General features: G+C 39.6%; 2 protein-coding genes across 3 annotated transcripts; both read right to left on the minus strand.

Annotated features, from left to right (window-relative positions):
* Positions 1-211: 211 nt before the first annotated feature.
* mfsd6l (major facilitator superfamily domain containing 6-like) lies at positions 212-6,785 on the minus strand. Of its 2 annotated transcripts, none has more exons than XM_088069175.1 (2): positions 6,349-6,785; positions 212-5,208 (listed from the first exon to the last, which is right to left on the minus strand). In XM_088069175.1, the coding sequence occupies exon 2, from the start codon at positions 5,167-5,169 to the stop codon at positions 3,190-3,192; it is 1,980 nt and encodes a 659-aa protein (XP_087925301.1). In that variant the 5' UTR covers positions 5,170-5,208; positions 6,349-6,785; the 3' UTR covers positions 212-3,189. The 2 variants fall into 2 exon arrangements, with proteins under 2 accessions (XP_087925301.1, XP_042361129.2); XM_042505195.2 differs by having other exon boundaries at positions 6,331-6,784.
* A 434-nt stretch (positions 6,786-7,219) lies between these two features.
* Positions 7,220-18,315, minus strand: pik3r6b (phosphoinositide-3-kinase regulatory subunit 6b). The gene is given in 19 exon segments (XM_042505160.2): positions 7,220-7,791; positions 8,732-8,756; positions 8,759-8,831; positions 9,446-9,498; positions 9,582-9,672; positions 9,760-9,833; positions 9,959-10,064; positions 11,080-11,190; positions 12,051-12,360; positions 13,211-13,571; positions 13,663-13,752; positions 13,841-13,988; positions 14,793-14,976; positions 15,071-15,140; positions 15,827-15,962; positions 16,131-16,199; positions 17,040-17,152; positions 17,939-18,028; positions 18,158-18,315. Coding segments are annotated over 19 exon segments (2,265 nt in total). The 5' UTR covers positions 18,174-18,315; the 3' UTR covers positions 7,220-7,646.
* Positions 18,316-18,374: the final 59 nt, after the last annotated feature.

Consider the following 18,374-nt stretch of genomic DNA (forward strand, 5'->3'; position numbering starts at 1 on the left):
GCAAAAAAAAGTAAAACAACAAAAAAGACCTTTAAAAGTGCTGAAAATAAAAAGTATTATATATGCACTCTATCTCTCATTTTAAATATGAAACTGTAATCTTTAAAGTAACTTAAGCTATCAGACAACTGTAGTGAAGAAAAAAGTAATAATATTTGCCTCTGAGATTTAGTAATGTACAAATACTTGAGTAAATGTAACATTTCCACGCTGTGTTCAAATCCATTTAGTTAAACTGAATACGGACTTTGTTTCCAAAAGAGTGTAAATGTGTGGAGTTAAATCAGGAGCTCAAACATTAAATAAGAGGATAAAATAACAGCCAGCTGCTGTTTCAATGGTCTGCTGCTCTCTAACATCACAGGAGAATCAATATTCACCATCACTTTTCACTGCAGCTGATTACGTTAATTATATTGATGTTTTTGGATTATTATCACACTCAAAAACTCAAAACTGTTCCCCAAACTGTAAAAAAAAAACCCAAAAAAAACAGTGTGAAGGTATTTCTCTGGAAGTAGATGATTTGGATCTAAAGCAAACATTTATTTTGGCTGCTGATTGCTCTTCATATGAAATGTAAGAATATTTATTTATTGCAAAACCTCAAGAGAAGTTAATGCTGCAAGATCCTTCTGCTGTAAAACAGCTGATTCTTTTAGGATAAGTACAGAATACAATTATTAGTGATTAATTTGACCTTTTATATCCCTTTACTCTTCTATTGTAAGTCTGCATCCTTTAATGTATGACGTTTATTCCTCTGTAAGGCACTTTGAATTGCTCTGGTGTATGAAATGTTTTGCACAAATAAAGTTGCCTTGCCTGTAAGTTAACTCTTCACAGTAGGAGTGTCTGTAATAGACTAAAAAACAGCAAAATAAAGAAACTTTCTGCACAAAAAAACCCACTAGGGAGCTTTTTATATCTGTGAAATTTGACTTTGCTGCATCAAACTGCAGCTTCTGTCACCCACATTTGGCCCCGCGCTCTGCAGTTATCTAACAGGTCATAATGAGCCATCTGATACGAGGCGTGTTTCTCAGAGTGACTTTGAAACACAGGTCAAACAAACACCGTCTGACACTAATTAACACACCAGCTCACGCCCACATAACGACAATCTCACCACGCAGCGTGAAGCTGCTGAACTCACAGCGGTTAAACACACACGACTGATTAACGTTCAGTTTGTTTAATCGGTTTTTCGGTTCACACAGAGCACAGAAAGGCACAGACTGGCGGCGGGGACCTTAGACAAACAGCGCTGGGTGTGGTGGAGCAGGAGGCCGCAGCTCAGCCTCACCTTGTGCACACGGCGGCTGTTTACACTGGAGCCGCGTCCTCCTGCTGCCACCCACCCAAAATCCCGCTGCACGTTTGCTCTGTGAGGGAATGACTGTTTATGCAAATGCAAATTTGTGAAGGCTCAGGTGGCTCCCCAAAGTCCATCAGTGCGGCTGCCGACAGTCTACAGACCAGATGCGACAAACATTTCGTGATGATGGAAAAATTATGAGCAGCGATGAGAGTCAGAAGTCAGCGTTTATCTTCTGATTAAACCTGTCAATCATCAGTCATCCTGCTTTGGGCTGAGCTGCAACCAAAACAGCACAATAAATGTACGTTTCTGCAAACGTGGATACAGATTATCGGCCTGGCTGGTTATCGAGGCGAAATTTGGCATTTTGCCGTTAAATATATGCTGAAATAAATAAGTGAAAAAGTGTGCGTATTACACTAAACCATCACCAGGGAAGACAGTCTGCAATACATGCTAAGAAAGTGCCAGAATAGGAGGAACTTTTTAACCTTTTTATATTTATTTTCACTGAAAGTCATAAAATAAAGTTGCAGGGAACTTGCTGTATGTGATGCTGAATGTCGCAGCTTTGATTAAAGATTTGCTAAAGGTATTTAAACACAAGTTTTGTGTTGGTGTTTGTTGTATTTCCAAATTCTAAATTTCAACAAATATTTTCATTTTTATTGTAAATGCATATCGGTTCCAAATATCGGTTATCGGTCTCATTAAGTACTAATAATCAGTATCGGCCCTAAAAAAACAATATCAGCTGAGCCCTGGTGGAGACGTTATACGTGCATGTTGTTATGTAGCTGAAACTACAGAAAAGTCTCAGTAAAAAAGCTTTTTGTGTCACTATTCCAGCAGGAAACTGAGCGATGTCTCTGAAAACAACCGCTTTTGGAGACACTGTCCCGGTGTTAATGCCACTGCGCCACCAGGAAACACGACATCTCTGCAAAAAAAACCCCAAAAAAACACTGTTTGTGGTACCGTCTCAGCAGGAAACGATGTTGGTGTCAAAAAATAACCGCTTTCGTACCACTAACCTGCCAGGAAAAAAGTCATTTTTCACTTTTTGTGGCATTAATCCGGCTGGAAATGCAGCAACATCTCCGTAAAAACAACCACTTTTATTTTGTCTTTTTATTTCTTTTAGTTATTTTGATTTATTTTTGACTATTTTACCCTTTTAGTTTATGTTTTATCTCTTTTATTTCCTTTTATTTGTGGAGTTATTGCTTTTATTGTTCCTTTTGGTCTATTTTTTTGTATTATTTTATTTTTACATTATGCGTCCTGCATCGTACATTTCTAGTCCTCTGCTTTTAATTTCATGCTGACTCGACCTGGTTTCCTCTCGCTTGTGTTCAGTGCGACAGTTTGACTTTCTGTTGTTTCGCCGTCTGTGTATCCCGTTTCTGCTTTGCTTTGTTCGTCAAAGCCTCGTGTTTTTTTTTTTGTTCCTTTTTGTGGCACTAACCCGGCAGGAAATGCAGCGAAATCACTTTTTGCGATAATTTAACACGACCGCAGTATGTTTAAAAAAAAAACCGCTTTTGTGCCTGAAAGGAGTCGAACAGAAAATCAAAACGGCTTTTGTTGTTGTTGTTGGTCGTGAACATCTCGTCCCCCTCCTGATGACGTCAGATCTTATACCGTCACTTTAAAAATGCTGATAAACGTATCATCGTCTGCAGAAACGTACAACGTTTTCGTCTGTCGTCTGATCTGCTCCCTGATGATGAAGAGCGGCGTCTGTGAGCAGAGGCCTGCTGGGAAAAGATCGTTTCCATACTGACAGAAATGACTCAGTGATTTTGGGAAGCTAAACGCTCTCCGCGCTCTCTGAAGCGTCTCTTCGTGCTCTCACGCCGCACGCGTTAGTGGTTTGTCCTCCGTCCGTAGTTGTTGTTGCTTCTGTCGTCCTCCATGGCTTTCTCCAGCCAGTCTCGCTCCTGCTCCGACTCGGAGTCACTCGCTTCGCTGGCGTCTGCCGCCAGAAGCCGAGAATAGTTGATCCTGCGCTGGCGAGGAGCCTTCCACTGCAGCAGAGGCAGACACACGCACCACGCCATCACACCCAGCGCCGCCCCTCTGAACAGCCACGCCAGCCCGAACCTCTGCACCACGAAGCCTCCGCCGAAGCTCCCCATCGCGCCACCAAGGCGTAGAGACAGAGCGCCGTAGACCCTCCTCACGCTCCTCTCGGCGCCCGGCGTGGCAATGTCCTCGCACTGCATCCTCACGGCCCACCAGAGGGCCCCGCCGCTAAAACAGCTCAACACCTGAGCGGGCAGCGCCGCCCACGGCCCCCACAGGAAGGAGTAATAGAAGCACTGCAGCCCGAGACTCGCCGCCGCCACGGCGAGGACACGACCCGGGCTGAGGAGCTTGGACACGCGGGGGGCCAGCAGAGGGAAGGCGGCCTGTGACAGCAGAGCGAGGGCGAGGGACAGCCCCATGTGGAGCTCGCTGCTCCCGTGATCCTGCATCTGCCACAGGAGGAAGTTCTCCACCGCCGCGTTTGTCACACCGACCAGCAGGGCGGTGACGGCGCAGAGCAGAGCGCGGGGGGAGCCGCGCACCAGCTGCACCGCCTTCAGGAGCCCGTTGGCTCGATCTCGCTTCTTATTCAGGTAGAGAGGAAGACAGGCGGCGGCAGGAAGGGTGAGAGCGCACAGAGCGGCGTAGCAGCAGAAATGCACGGCGCTCCGAGGCGTCTGACCAGCTATGAGGCAGCGCAACTGGCTGACCAGGACGCCAGCTCCTCCAACGCCGCACGCCGCTCCGAGTAGACCCCAAACCCCGGTGCTGCTGTAGCGATCAGAGGCGTCCGCAAAGTCCAAATACTCGTACAAGCCGTCGTCCGCGGTCCACTCAAGAGGCGCCGACGCGACCTCCCAAACCGACACGGTGATGAGGACCAAGAAGAAGAGCTGGTGTTGAGGGTCCATCACCTTCAGGCTGCCGAGGAACTCAAACTCGCCCTCCGTCTGCTCGCCATCCGTCGTCTTCTCTCCTCGCTCGGACCTTTTGTTCCTGACTGGAGCTGCGGAGGTGGTTTTTAGCGTGACGGAGCTGCTGGTCCTCGGTTTCTCAGCGGCTGATACGTCGTCCTGACGACGGGATTTGTCCTCGTCGTGCCGATCGAGTGCAGCTTTTCTTGTCGTATCAGCAGCAGATTTAGCCTCAGCGAGCGTCACCGTTTGCTCGCCATCCGGCGTCTTTTCTCCTCGCTCTGACTTTTTGTTCCTCGATGGAGCTGCTGTGGTGGTTTGTGGCGTCACGGAGCTGCTGGTCTTTGGTTCTCCGGCTCGGACCACCGCCGCCGATGTTTCCTCCTGTGGAAGCTGACGAGATTTATCGTCAATTTTCGTGGTCGTAACAGCAGCAGATTTGGTCTCGGCGAGCGTTTCTGCAGGCGGAGTGACGGCAGAGCGGGAAACAGGAGATGGGTCGACTTTGGGGTGAGTTCTCAATAACGTGGCCGGCGTCACGCTGCTCGTGACCGCGCTCTGAGTTCTCACATCCGTCATGTTGCAGGTGTGCGTGTGCACACCTGTGGCCGGGAAAAACAGCAGCACCAGAGCTGCCGCCGCCGAGCACACCAGCGAGCCGCCGATGACCGCTCGCCTCTTGTTGTAGTGTTTGGAGAGCAGGCTGGAGGCGGGGCTCCACACCAGCGTTATGACGTGTTTGGCGCCCATGACGATGCCCGTCATGGCGGGAGTCAGACCGAGCTGTCGGAGGTACAGCGTGAGGAAGGGGAGCAGGCAGGCCGAGGCGCAGGAGCACAGGAAGTTGAAGGTGCTGGCCAGAGCGAGGGCTCGCCGGACGTCGATCGTTTTGTTCCGCTTCATGACTGAGAAGGTTCACATGGAGCGACTGGTGGAGTTAAACTGGGAGACAGAGACAGAAATATTAAGACTCCCTGAAACCTGAGAAAACTGGCCTGATTTCTTCCAAAAACGTGGGAAGAAGGCAATGAGCAACTTAAGAAAAAAATGGCCCGGAAGTTAGCCAGAAATCAGCAAGAAGAAAATTACCTGAAAATATATTTAAAAAAAACAAAAAATTAAAAAAAAAAAACACAACCAAAAACCCTGGAAAGTTAAAAAAAAAAAAAAAAAGAAAAAAAAAAAAAACAAAAAACAGGGAAACGACCTGAAAAAAATGCTTAAAATCTATGATTTTAAAAATTTCAAAAAGTGTTTGGGGCATTTCTTGCCAAGTTGCTCATTGCGTTTTTTCCAACATTTATGAAAGAAATTAAACCAGCCTTTAAAATATAGACAAGAATAAAACTGGAAAGTTTGGTAAATGCTGCTGAGAGTTCTGGCTCAGAGTATAAAAAAAAGAAAAAACTTAGACCAGAAATAAGACACCACATGTGAACACGACAAAACATTTAACCAGTTATAGGCTATCACTTTTTTTAATTTAAAAAAAAAAACATGCAAATGAATAAAATAAATAAGTAAAATTATCAATTACTACTACTTATAATAATAACACTATTAGTAAACAGAATAAACACAAATAAATATAATAATGTACAAAAACGGTGACAAAAACAACAACAACAATAATGATAATGTATGTATAAAAAGCAATTCAAAATGTAATTGCATAAATAATAATGATAATAATAATAACAATAACAATAATAATAATATAAAAACATGCAAATTGATATTTTCAGAACTGAGAAAAAACATCTAAATGTGTATTTTGGAAGTTTTCTCCGCTATAATCTTATAGAAAATATATTATGGAAGCTTAAAAGCCCAAAATCTCCTTTCACCTGGTTTGTCTCCGCTTTATTAATAACATAAATTCATTTGATTTTCAGGATTAATGTTCCATAACATGTAGGCTCTTCGTATTTACAACTATTCTTTTGTTACGGTTGTAAATAAATAAAATGTATGCTCATGTTTTATTCTGTGTTTTATAGAATTATAACATTTATTTCTGCAGAAACACTCAGATAAAGTCAGCAGTGTCGATGTGAGCGTCACCTGTGCGGCTGGATGCACCTGTTCCTGCAGGACGTGAAGACGTGGACGTGTCACTCCGCGTCGCCTCGACTTCATCAGATAAGAAAATAAAAATCAATGTCAAAGTTTTACCTTTCTCACTTTCGCCCAAAAACTTCTCTAAACTTGTCCACCGCTCATCGTTCGTCTCGAGCCCCCGCAGCTCCCGCACGGTCCGGTGCCTCCGGTGTTTGTGACGGAGGAGACACCTGTTACCGTCTGACCGGTGACTCACGCAGCTGTTTGTGATGTTACACCTGGACGGAGATCCTCAGGACTGCAGCGCCGCCTCACGGCGCGGATGGCTCACTGCACCACACACAGGAGCACCAGCACGGTTTAATTTACAGATTATTTACACGATTTTAATCACTTATTTGTGTTTTAAAATTTTCTCTATTCATTTATTATTATTATTATTATTATTTTTCAATTTTATTACCTTTGTTGTGGTGTCTTTTTTACTGTATTTTGAATCTTTATTTTATGTAACAATTTTATTATTATTATTATTATTATTATTATTATTATTATTATTATCAGTAATATAGCATCAACATTTATTGTTGTATTTTAACAACAATTTATTTTAACACATTCATTATTGTTTTTTGTCCTTTTTTTATCTTCAGTATTTTATTTCCTTATTATAGCTTTTATTTAGCTGTCATTATTTGCTAAATTAATCCATTATTTTATTGTTATTGCTTTTAAATATGTAATCTAAACTTTTGTCAGAATTTTCATTCTTGTTTTGTCCCTTTTATGTATTTTCTCTAGTTTCATTATACCTTTAAACTGTTATTATTATAGCTTTTAAATCTAGATCTATTGTCATAATTTTCATCCTTGTTTTGTCTATTTAAACTAGTTTTATTATAACTTTTCACTGTGTTATTATTTTTATTAAAGCTTTTACATCTTTCTTATTAGGATTTTTTTTTAAACAAATTTCCCAAATTCAACACACATCATGAATTCATGATCTTAAACTCCAGAAGTATTAGCAGCAAAATAAAATAAAATATACTTAAAATCATCAAATGGTCGCATTTAGTGTTGTATAACTATATATACTGTACATTATTGGAATAATATTAAATTAAATTGATTATTTTTAGTGTTGCTGAGGTGGAAATCATTTTAATTATACTTTTGATTTTTTAGTTTAACACCTCCTCTTTAGTATTTATAGCAGATAATTAAAATTTGACAAACATCTTAACACAGTTTGGTGTTGATGCAGCATTATGTACATCAGCGTGCAGAAATCTGCACACATGAAGCAGGCAGCTGGATCAGGCGGTCACACCAGTGAAGCTGTGGATCGGCAGTGACAGCACTTTGTCCAGATACTTGCTGATCAGCAGCTCTCGGTCCAGACTCACAATAAACCTGGACCGGATGCTGCATCCTGGATCCAAACACGGAGAAATCTCTATCCTGCAGAGGACATTAAGGTACATTACACACACTTTTTAATCTGTCTAAAGGAATATTTCACCCACTAAATAAAAAAATAAACATTGTTTTTCTCGGATGCCTCAACTGTGAGCGAAGAATCCAAAAACTGAAGTAAAAGGGGTCAACCTTTAACAACAGCAAAACTATATCAAAACAATCTTTTAAAAACTCTCATACAGCTCGTGCAGTAAAATCCAAGAGTTGTTATCCAGTTGTATGCTCAGTACTTCCCAAAAAATATGCATTTTCACTAAAATGTTGCTATTTGAAACAAACAGATCTGAGAAGCGCATATGTTTGACTTCTGCTCGTGCAATCCAGTAATTCAAATGCACACCACGTTTAAAACAGTAGAATTGTTTGAGGTTTAGGTCAATTATAATATTTCCATCCAGCTGAGTCAAGTAATTTTAACATAAATCAAAGAGTACAATTTATGAAATTAACCATTTGAAACCTGAGCAAATTTGAAGGCACCTGAAATTAATCAAAAAAGAAAAGTTAAAAAAAAAAAAAAGTAAAAGTAAAAGCAAACGCAAAAGTGTACAAAAACTTACCTGGAGAAAAAGGGGTGAAAATTAAAAAAAATTGTAAATATTTTTTCCTTTTACATAATTTAAATCTGTTATATTTATTATTATTATTAATTATAAATATAGTTTTCTATGCATTTTTTTGTTTTGTTTTAAATTGCTTCAAGTGAGTAGAAAACTGTCCATTCAGCATTTGTTAAACGTGGACCACTTTTACTCTGATTCATCAGTTATTTTCTGTGTTTTTGGATTCTTCGTTCACAGTGGAGCTGTTTTCTTCACAATTTCAACAAAGCATGAGATGAATTACTGATGTGCAAACGGTCATTTTGTAGGTAAAGTTTTCCGTTACGACGGAGAGAAAAAGCTGTCGTGTCATAAATAACCTGTGAACATCAGTGTAAGTCCTCTTGAGTCTTTGTCCAAACACACGGCGAGCGTTCGATTCTCCATCGTCCTGATGCTGATGTTCTGCGTTTGGATCGTCTATAATCAAAACACAACAGCTTAAAAATTTCCATTTAAAGTTCAGTTAACCCTTAAAAAACTGTAGTGGCATCACTTTTCCAGTGCTGCTTTCAGAGGCCTTTTACACGTATTTAAACATTTGAACCTTGAAAAAAGAAAATGAGCAACTTGGTAAGAAATGTTTTTAGATTTAGAAAATTCATTTTAAAACGCAAATTTCAAATGAGGTAACAGAATTATTGTTTTTAAGCCCTTTCCCCAGATATTTTTTTTCTTTTTTAAAAAATATAATCTTTAGCTTTTTTCATTATTATTATTATTATTATTATTATTATTATTATTATTATTATTATTTATTTTTTTATTTTATTTTATTTTTTTTAATTATTATTATTATTATTATTATTTTATTTTTTTTTACAAATTTTTAGGTAATTTTCTCATGCTTTTTACAAAATTTTGGGTAATTTCTTCTTTCATTGCTCATTGCCTTATTTCCATGTTTTTGAAAGAAATGAAGCTCAAATTTAAAACAGTTAAAACAAAACTATAAATACTACTTCAAATACAAGTAGTAATAACAGTAAAAACATTGATTTTGTCTGTATATTAGGTAAAAGTGAAAATCTTACTGTGTTGTATCCGGGGTTCAAACTGTCAAAGCTGACAGTGAGGTGATCCTCTCCTGCACAAAGCGACAATGTTAACTCTTTGCATTTCTTACAGTGACATAAATCTGTTAACTACAAATTAAAAAAGAAGGTTAACCTGATGCGAAAGCTGCCGGCTCAGATGTAATCACCACGCCACACACCATGGGCGCCCCTCCCTTCAGGACTTCTCTTTTGCTTAAACACATCTGTTGAGGATGTAAGAATTAGCCCAAATCCTGCTGCTGATGCTGTGAGAAAATGTTCACAGTGACCATTAAAGAAAAGGACCGAACCTTTGAATAACTGACTGACATGACGGCCCCAAAGAGATCCACTGATGACTTTTTTCGGCGTGCAGCCGGCTCCTCTGTCAGAGACAAAACCTCACTTTATCTACCTATGGTTTCATGGCAGTACACACACACACACACACACACACACACACACACACACACACACACACACACACACACACACACACAGGAAACATACTTTTGATCCTCTCCTTCAGGTGTCTGAACTCTGGGAGGTTGGCCTCCAGGTGCGACACAAACACCTCGTCCACCACAGAGCTCACGTCACATCCGGAGCGAGTCATCTAAACACAAACTGGAGTCAGACACACCAGCAAGCAGCAACAAAACACTCTGGACATCGGCGAAGAATTAGAGCGGAGCGGACACCAGCGGGGACACCGGCGGAGACATCGGCGAAGAATTAGAGCGGAGCGGACACCAGCGGGGACACCGGCGGAGACATCGGCGAAGAATTAGAGCGGAGCGGACACCGGTAAAAAGAATAAGAGTGGAGACACTTCAGCGAGCTCGAATAAAACACTCACACATCTAACAGAACACTAACAGAAAAAAATAAATAAATAAAAAAATTAAGTAATTAATTAATTAAAAAATTATATATATATATACATATATATATATATATATATATATATACATATATATATATATATACACATATATACGACGCCGGCGGGGGAGAATGAGAGCAGAGCAGACACCAACAAGGATATCAGCGGGGACACTGGCGGAGAATAAGAGGGTAGCAGACACCGGCGGGGACACCGGCGGGGACACGGGCGAAGAAAGAGAGCGGGGTGACACCGGTGGGGGCACCGGTGGAGAATAGAGTGGAGCGGACACCAAAGGGGACACCGGAGTGGACACCGGAGGGGGCACCGTCGAAGAAAGAGAGCAGAGCGGACACCGATGGGGACACCGACGGGGACACCGGCGGAGAATAAGAGTGGAGCGGACACCAGCGGGGACACTGGTGGGGATACCAGCGAAGAAAGAGAGTGAAGCGGTCACCATCAGAGACACCGCGGGGACACGGGCGAAGAAAGAGAGCAGGGTGACACCGGAGGGGACACCGGCAAAGAAAGAGAGCAGAGCGGACACCAACGGGGACACCAGTGGAGAATAAGAGTGGAACGGACACCAGCGGGGACACCAGTGTGGATACCAGCAAAGAAAGAGTGTGGAGCGGTCACCGGCGGGGACACTGGCAGGGACACCTGCGAAGAAAGAGAGCGGAGCGGACACCGGCGGGGACACCAGCGGAGAGTAAGAGTGGAGCAGATTCGTGTACTGTACCTTCACAGAATAAAGCGGCAGGTTAACCGTCTGCGTCCCACAGCGCAGGTAGTAAGACAGAGCGTCCAGCAGGAAGAGACTCTGCTGTGATGTCTCGCTGTGATCAGAGTGCTGCAGCGGAGAGGGAACACGGTGTCAGAGGAACATTCACCACAGACAGTTATGTTAACAAGAAATTGCCCAAAAATTACACTTAGACTTTGATTAAAAAAAAAAAAAACAAACATGAAAAGACCTACAAAATTATTATTAATTTTTTTTTGTTATATTATTTATAAATTATTTAATATTTTTTTTCTGTAACATGATTTCAAAAATTGTTATTATTATAGTGTAGCAATTTCCCCTATTTTTTAAGATAATTTTCTTATAATCCTGCCCTCTTTTTTAAAACTAATTTTTACATTATTTTCTTATCATCTCTTGCAGTTTGTGGGACATTTCTTGTGGAGTTGAACGTTGCCTTTTATCACTATGTTTTAGAAAGACATAAAATCAACTTGCTCAGGTTTTAAAGGGTTAAATGAGACAAAAGTGAGCCTTTATATAAATTAAATTTGGACAGCTTTTTGGAAACATTACCTAGCTACATGGTTATAATAATTATAATTTCTCATTTTTATTATATTTATTTTTTTTTATTTTCATTTTCTTGATGCCTTTTAAGAATTTCTTGCAATGTTTTGTCAGGTTGCTCATTGCCTTTTTTTAGTCATTTTTTAAAAATAAATCAGGTTTCAAGGCTTAAATTCCACGTAAAAAATGTGAACACGGCACAAAAAAACCTGACGTTTATCCAGGTTCTAAAGGGTTAAGTTGCTCATTGCCCGCTCTTCATATTCATGAAAGAAATAACACTAATGTGCTCAGGTTTTAAAGGGTTAACGTTAGCATGCATAGACTAAATTATGTTGATATTGTTATGTTGTAATCATGTGTGCTGCTGCCATGGCCGCTGAGTCAATGGTTACCATTTCTCCCAGTTTGGAGACTGTAGCTGCCAGACTGTTGACGTTGCTGTGGTACCACGGATCCGCTCTGCCCAACGAGGCGGCGAGAGACAGTCTGCCTCCGTCCTGGCGCGGGCGATCCGGTGAGGAATAACCGGTGCTGCAGAGTCCTTCAGAGTCCTCTGCACAATACCAGTCAGTCTGCGACGCTCTGAGCGAGTCTGCGTGGCTCGCAGGTAAACTGACGGACGACTCCACGTCGCTGACCGGGACGTAGTACAACCGTAGATTCAGTTTCTTCGTCAGAAGAAGACGTTTCGACTCTCTTTCTCTGTCGGGAAACACATGCAGAACATTAAAGGTCCAGTGTTTAGGATTTAGGAGGATATATTGGCAGAAATGAAATGTAATATACAACCCAAATTCCAAAAAAGTGTGTAAAATGTGAATAAAAACAGAATGCAATGATTTGCAAATCTTTTTTTTTTTAACCAGTATTCAACTGACTACAGCACAAATGCAACATATTTAATAATCAAACTGATAAACACTCATTCTGCATTTGACGTCTGCAACACGTTCCAAAAACGTCGTGACAGGAGCATGTTTACCACTGCGTGACATCACCTTTCCCTTAAACAACACTCAGTAAGAGAACTCATTTTGAAGTTTTAAAGGTGATTTTTTTCCCCTATTTTTGCCTGATATCCGACTTCTCTGAATGGCAGCATATGTTGCGCCAAAACCTGTGTGCACCTTGAAGCAATCGTGGTGCCCCCCCCCATATCATCACAGATCCTGGTTTTGAACTTTGTGCTGGCAACAATCTGGAAACAAAAATTGCCAAAATGTTTGGCAAAAAAGTGCCTTTTTTGGGGAATAACACCAAATTAATTTCTTTGAAAAATGCGAAAATTAAAAAAAATAATAAAAAATTGCCAAAATGTTTTCCTTCAAAAAAGAAAAAAAATCCAAAATATTTTTAAAAATCAACAAAGATTTTGAATAACAAGAATTTGAAGAAAATCATCTATTACTTTTTTTAAAAATCTTTTTTTTTTTTAATTTTCAGGGCATTTCTTGCCAAGTAGCTTAATGCCTTTTCCCACGTTTTCGTGCCGTTTCGAACTTTGCTGTCAAACTATTCGGCAGAAAGTTTTCATAACAAAGCAGCTGCTCACCGGATGGAGTGATACGTCCTTGCAAGTCTTCCCAGCACGGGGTCGTCCCCCATCACCACCACCCGAGCCGTGTGACGCCTCCCGTCTTCTTTAAGGGTCGCAGAGCCTCCGGGAAACGTGTCCATCTTGTCCTTCATGAGGCTCAGTCTGTCTCCTGGTCTCATGGACTTGAAGGCGTTCCTCCGTCTGATCACTGGTGCAGTGTGTGTGACAGGAGACGGGACTGCGTCCTCAAAGTCCTTCAGGTCTCTCTCTATCCCGCTGTCCTCAGACCGCACCGAGTCTCTCTTGTCCTTGTCTTCTTCATCGATGCTGGCGGAGTTAGAGCAGGAACCACAGGCGAAGTCTGCCAGCACGTTCCCTTTTGGACAGACACATTTAAGACATTTTTACTATTTAATTTATTGACAGAAAAACAAAAAGATGGCAGTTTTTTTGTTTGTCTGACTCACATAGGACATCTTCGTCTGTCCACAAGATGAAGTTGACCTCTGGAGGAGGCATCGCAGCGCTGCACCCAGAATGATTCAGACTGTTTTTTCCTGAGAAAACAGCGTAACTGTGACAGTCTCACCAAAATATTCTGATTATACCAATCTGTGCTCTGACAGCAGGGTGCAGGAGACAAACCTTCTGTGGAGGTGGACAAGATGTCTCTGTATATGTGTTTTAGTTTTTTCAGGTAAACTGTTCGACCTCCTGCGCCGAGCTTCACGCTCATCTCCACGGCTGCAACCACCTCCTGGAAATATTTCTCCACCGTTTGCTCCCCTAAAGCCTGAAATACACAAAGGACACAAGAAAAAAACAAAGACTAACGCAGTTAGATGTATTATTTATGCAGTTAACCCTTTAAAACTTGGCTAAACTGTCTTGATTTCTTTCAAAAACATGGGAAGAGGGCAGCCAGCAACTTAACAAGAAACGACCCAAAAGTTAGCAAGAATTTATTCAAAAGTCAAATAGTTTAAAAAAAAACCCAAACCCCAAAAACAAATAAAAAGAAAAAAAGGTCTAAAGAAAACGCTTTTTTTGTTTGTTTTTTCTGTAACATAATTCTAAATACATAATTAAGAGAATTAAAAATATTTCTCTCTCTTTTTTTTTTAGATAATATCTAATAATTTTAAGCTGATTAGTTCAAATTCAATGACTTATGAGGAAGAATGGGATTAAATAAATTTGTACTTCTTCTCACTCCTTTCCGAATATGTAAACCAAGTCATCATGTGTTTAAAAATTTGTTTTGCTTTATGTTTTTCATTATCCATCAAGAATCATTTCTCTATTTTCTGTTTTACATGTTTGAAATATAGTTTTAAAAATCAATTGACATTTCCTCATACTATACCATCTTTTCCCATATGCTGAAAAGGATTTCAAAAATATTTTTTAAAAATTAATTAAATTAAATAATAAAAATAAATAAATAAATAAATACATTTTAAAAATAAAAATAAAAATAAAGATAATAGTGTGATAGCATACATTTTGACACCATGAAAAATAATACTTTCTGAGACGATGATTGTGCCGTGAAAATCTCGCGCTTTTGTGACCTAATCTTCATAAACCTGCTCACCTCCAGAGCCTGGGCGAGTCTCGTGTTGTTGCAGGTCGCCCCGAGTCCCGTCTGCAGCACATGTTGCACCACGTTGATCTCTGCGTTCATTGTGTCCCTGAGAAAGTTGGACGCCTCCAAGTGTCTCCGCGCCGCCGCCTCCAGCGGAGCGGAAAACACAGCCGGGTCAGCGAGCACAAACACCCTGAAGGAAACCAGCAGCAGAGTCCTGAAGCAGCTGACTCAGAGCCCTGCAGCGTTTCAGTTCAATCTGACTCTTAATTAAAGGATAAACTCACTTTTCCTGCCGGGTGAAACTCTCAGTCTTCAGGTTTTGCTCTGCAGTGACTCTCCTCTGATATAAGCAGCCTGTTGAGGGAAGAATTAGATTAATATTTTAAACATGAAGACGCAAAATAAAATAAAATAAAATAAAATAAAATAAAATAAAATAAAATAAAATAAAATAAAATAAAATAAAATAAAATAAAATAAAATATTAAAAATAAAAAAAACAATAAATTAAATAAAATAACCCCTGGCTGCTTTGTTGTCTATTTGTTGTCAGACCTTTAGTTGAGTATTAGTACGCCTTTCTTTCAGTGTTATAACCAAAAACATATACTCAAGTACTATACTTACATACAGTTTTAAGCTACTTTTACTTGAGTATTTACCTGTATCCGACTTCATGCTTCTACTTCACTGCATCTCAGACAAATATTGTACATTTTACTCCACTAGGCTATATTCATTTTTGATAACTGTAGTAACTTTATAGATTCAGATTAGAAAAACAAAATGTAAATAAACTAATAAATAATGATATGAAGTTAAAGGTTATAGGTTACCCAGCAGTGGCCAATATGAAATATGAATGAATATATGCCCTGAATGCTATTTCTAATTTACTAAATAAGATAAACAAACTTGACCACCCCACCAGGTTGGCTCGGGGCCCATCAAACATTTTTGCTCAGGGGCCCGTAACGTGATGATGCGGAGCATCACACTGTATTATATTTCAGCTTTTTGGAAATTGTGCATCATGATACCTGGTGTGCTCATTTCCATCTTGATGCTCCTCAGAGTGTGCAGGACCACAGCAGAGTACGGCGACGGTAAAATCAGCAGTTTCATCAAACACTCGTACAGCGTCTGGTAGAGGCTGGTGGGAATCATGACACCGGACTGCCAAAATAAAGACAGAAAATACTTCTAACAATACTTATTCAACTCTCTGCTCTACAGTGATTCTCTTTTTGTTTTCTGCATCAAAGTGTAAAAAACTCTCCGCTGTTACAGACTTTATTCCAGCACTATTATAATGTCAGTTAGACTCTCACAGGTGTGTCTTACCTGAAGGACTGTGTAGTAGAGCGTGTGCAGCATCGGAACGACGCGCTTGTAGGATCGTGTTTTATGAATCTGCATCAGTCGTCAAAAATAAAGTCATATTAATAGGTGTTTTTTTTTAAATGAGCTTTAACCCTCTGAAACCTGAACTACCCAGTGTGATTTTTTACAAAGACACGAGGAGAAGGCAATGAGCAACTTAATAAAACATGACCGAAAAATAAGGAAGAAATTAGTTAAAAATTAAATGACCCAAACTTAAGATGAAAAAACAAAACAAAGAACAAGAAAATGTTTCCTTGTTTCCTGGATATTATTCCCAAGTTTTCTGTTAATATCTAATAATAACACAAAGCTAATTTACAGGTTATTTTCTTGTCATCTTTTACTGATTTACCTATGTATTTTTTGCAATTTACAAAAAAAGCAATAAAGGAAAGGGAAAAAAACAAGAAATGACCCCAAAAAAGTGCTAAAATAGTAATATTTCATCTGTAACATCATTTTAAATATATAGTTATCAAAATTCTGATTATAGTTTTCTGGACATTTGTCCTTGTTTCCCTTAAAAATCTGGTCTTTTTTCTTGTCACCTTTTCCTTATTTCTTGAAATTTGTGGGAGATTTCTTGCCAAGCTGCTTACTGCCAAAGCAGTCAAACTTATTTATTCTTAAATGATTAAACCGCTTGAAATAAAACATAGCACAAATAAAATAAAATAAAATAAAATAAAATAAAATAAAATCAAATAAAATCAAATCAAATCAAATCAAATCAAATCAAATCAAATCAAATCAAATCAAATCAAATCAAATCAAATCAAATCTATCCAGGTCTCAAAGGGTCAAGGGTATGGCAGAATTTTAAAAAAACTTTGACTGAAATCTGAAAGCAGAGTTGAGGGAACGAACCTCACTGATCCTCTTCAGCTTCTTGTTGAGCTCTTTGACCAAAACTGTGATCAGTGAAACGCTGCCGGACGGATCGGCCTCCAGCTTCTTCTGAAGGCTCCATCGACGCACTCCTGCAGGGCAGAAACACAGACCAGCGCTCCATCTCTGGATATTTATCTCCCTCTTTTTTCCTATAATCATTAAAAACTGTCGATTTTTGATTTTAGGTATGTGGGTGTCTGCATTTATGTTTAATTTATTAGAGTGTAGCTTTAAATTAATAAAGAAGCTAATAATTATAGTTTTATTACTTAAATTAGTAGATTCAGAAAATTATCTTTTAAAAGCTAGGGAAAAAATGTCAAGGCATAAAATACAAATGCTAAGTAAAACTATTTTTTATAATTATCAAAATTAAATATTTAAAATTATGTTACAAAGCTTTTTTATTTATTTAAGCACTTTCTCCTGGTCATTTCGCTTTTCTTCCTCTTTTTTTATTGTAATTGACTATTAGATATTATCAAAAAATTAGGATAAAATGTGCAAAAAAACCCCAAATATTTATAATTGTCTATATTCTATATTTACAATTGCTACAGAGAAGGAAAGATAATTTTCTGTTTTTGTTTTATACTTTTTTCTTTATATTTATTTTTTAAAACAAATTTCTTGCTCATTTTCAACAACTTTTTTGTTTGTTTTTCTTCCCATGATTTTTGTTTTTTGTTTTTGTTGTTGTTTGTTTGGATTAATGACAGAAGCACTCGGTGATTCTGACTGTTTAGTGTTTTACCTTTCAAATGACACCATGCATGTACACGTACTAAAACAGCTTTTAATGCACTTGCCTCGTATGGGCGGTTTAGTTAAATTTCACAGGACCAAAATAAAAAAACCCCGTCAGCTGCAGTTACCTGTCTGCGCAGCGCTCTGGCTGCTCATCTCTTTGAGAAGAGCCTGGATGTCGTTGTGAAGGCTGATCTCAGGCGAGAGGCTCACGTTAGCTGTAAATGAAGATCACACACATATTTCTATAATTAAACAGTCAAATTCACATTATACTTCAAGTTTTAACCAGCGAAACAAGTTTGTTTATGACGTCTGCAGCAGTCAAAGAGAGACTGAGAGCTCACCTGAAGGATCAACCATCTTTTCTGCTCTTTAGAGTCTCAGGATAATTTCAGCAACATGAGCAAACGCGCACACACACCGTCCGCAGTGACCCGGAGGAGCTCATCACCGTATCTGCTCTCACGGCTGCTGCCTCACACTGAAATAACGTGATACGGACAGCTGGTGTCTGTTGTGTAAGTGAGTGACTCATAGGAGGAAGTTCAGTCAAAAGCAGCC

The sequence above is a fragment of the Plectropomus leopardus genome, chromosome 18, assembly GCF_026936395.1.
Source record: "Plectropomus leopardus strain MGB_pleo_1.0 chromosome 18, ASM2693639v1, whole genome shotgun sequence".
In the NCBI taxonomy this organism is placed as follows: domain Eukaryota; kingdom Metazoa; phylum Chordata; class Actinopteri; order Perciformes; family Serranidae; genus Plectropomus; species Plectropomus leopardus.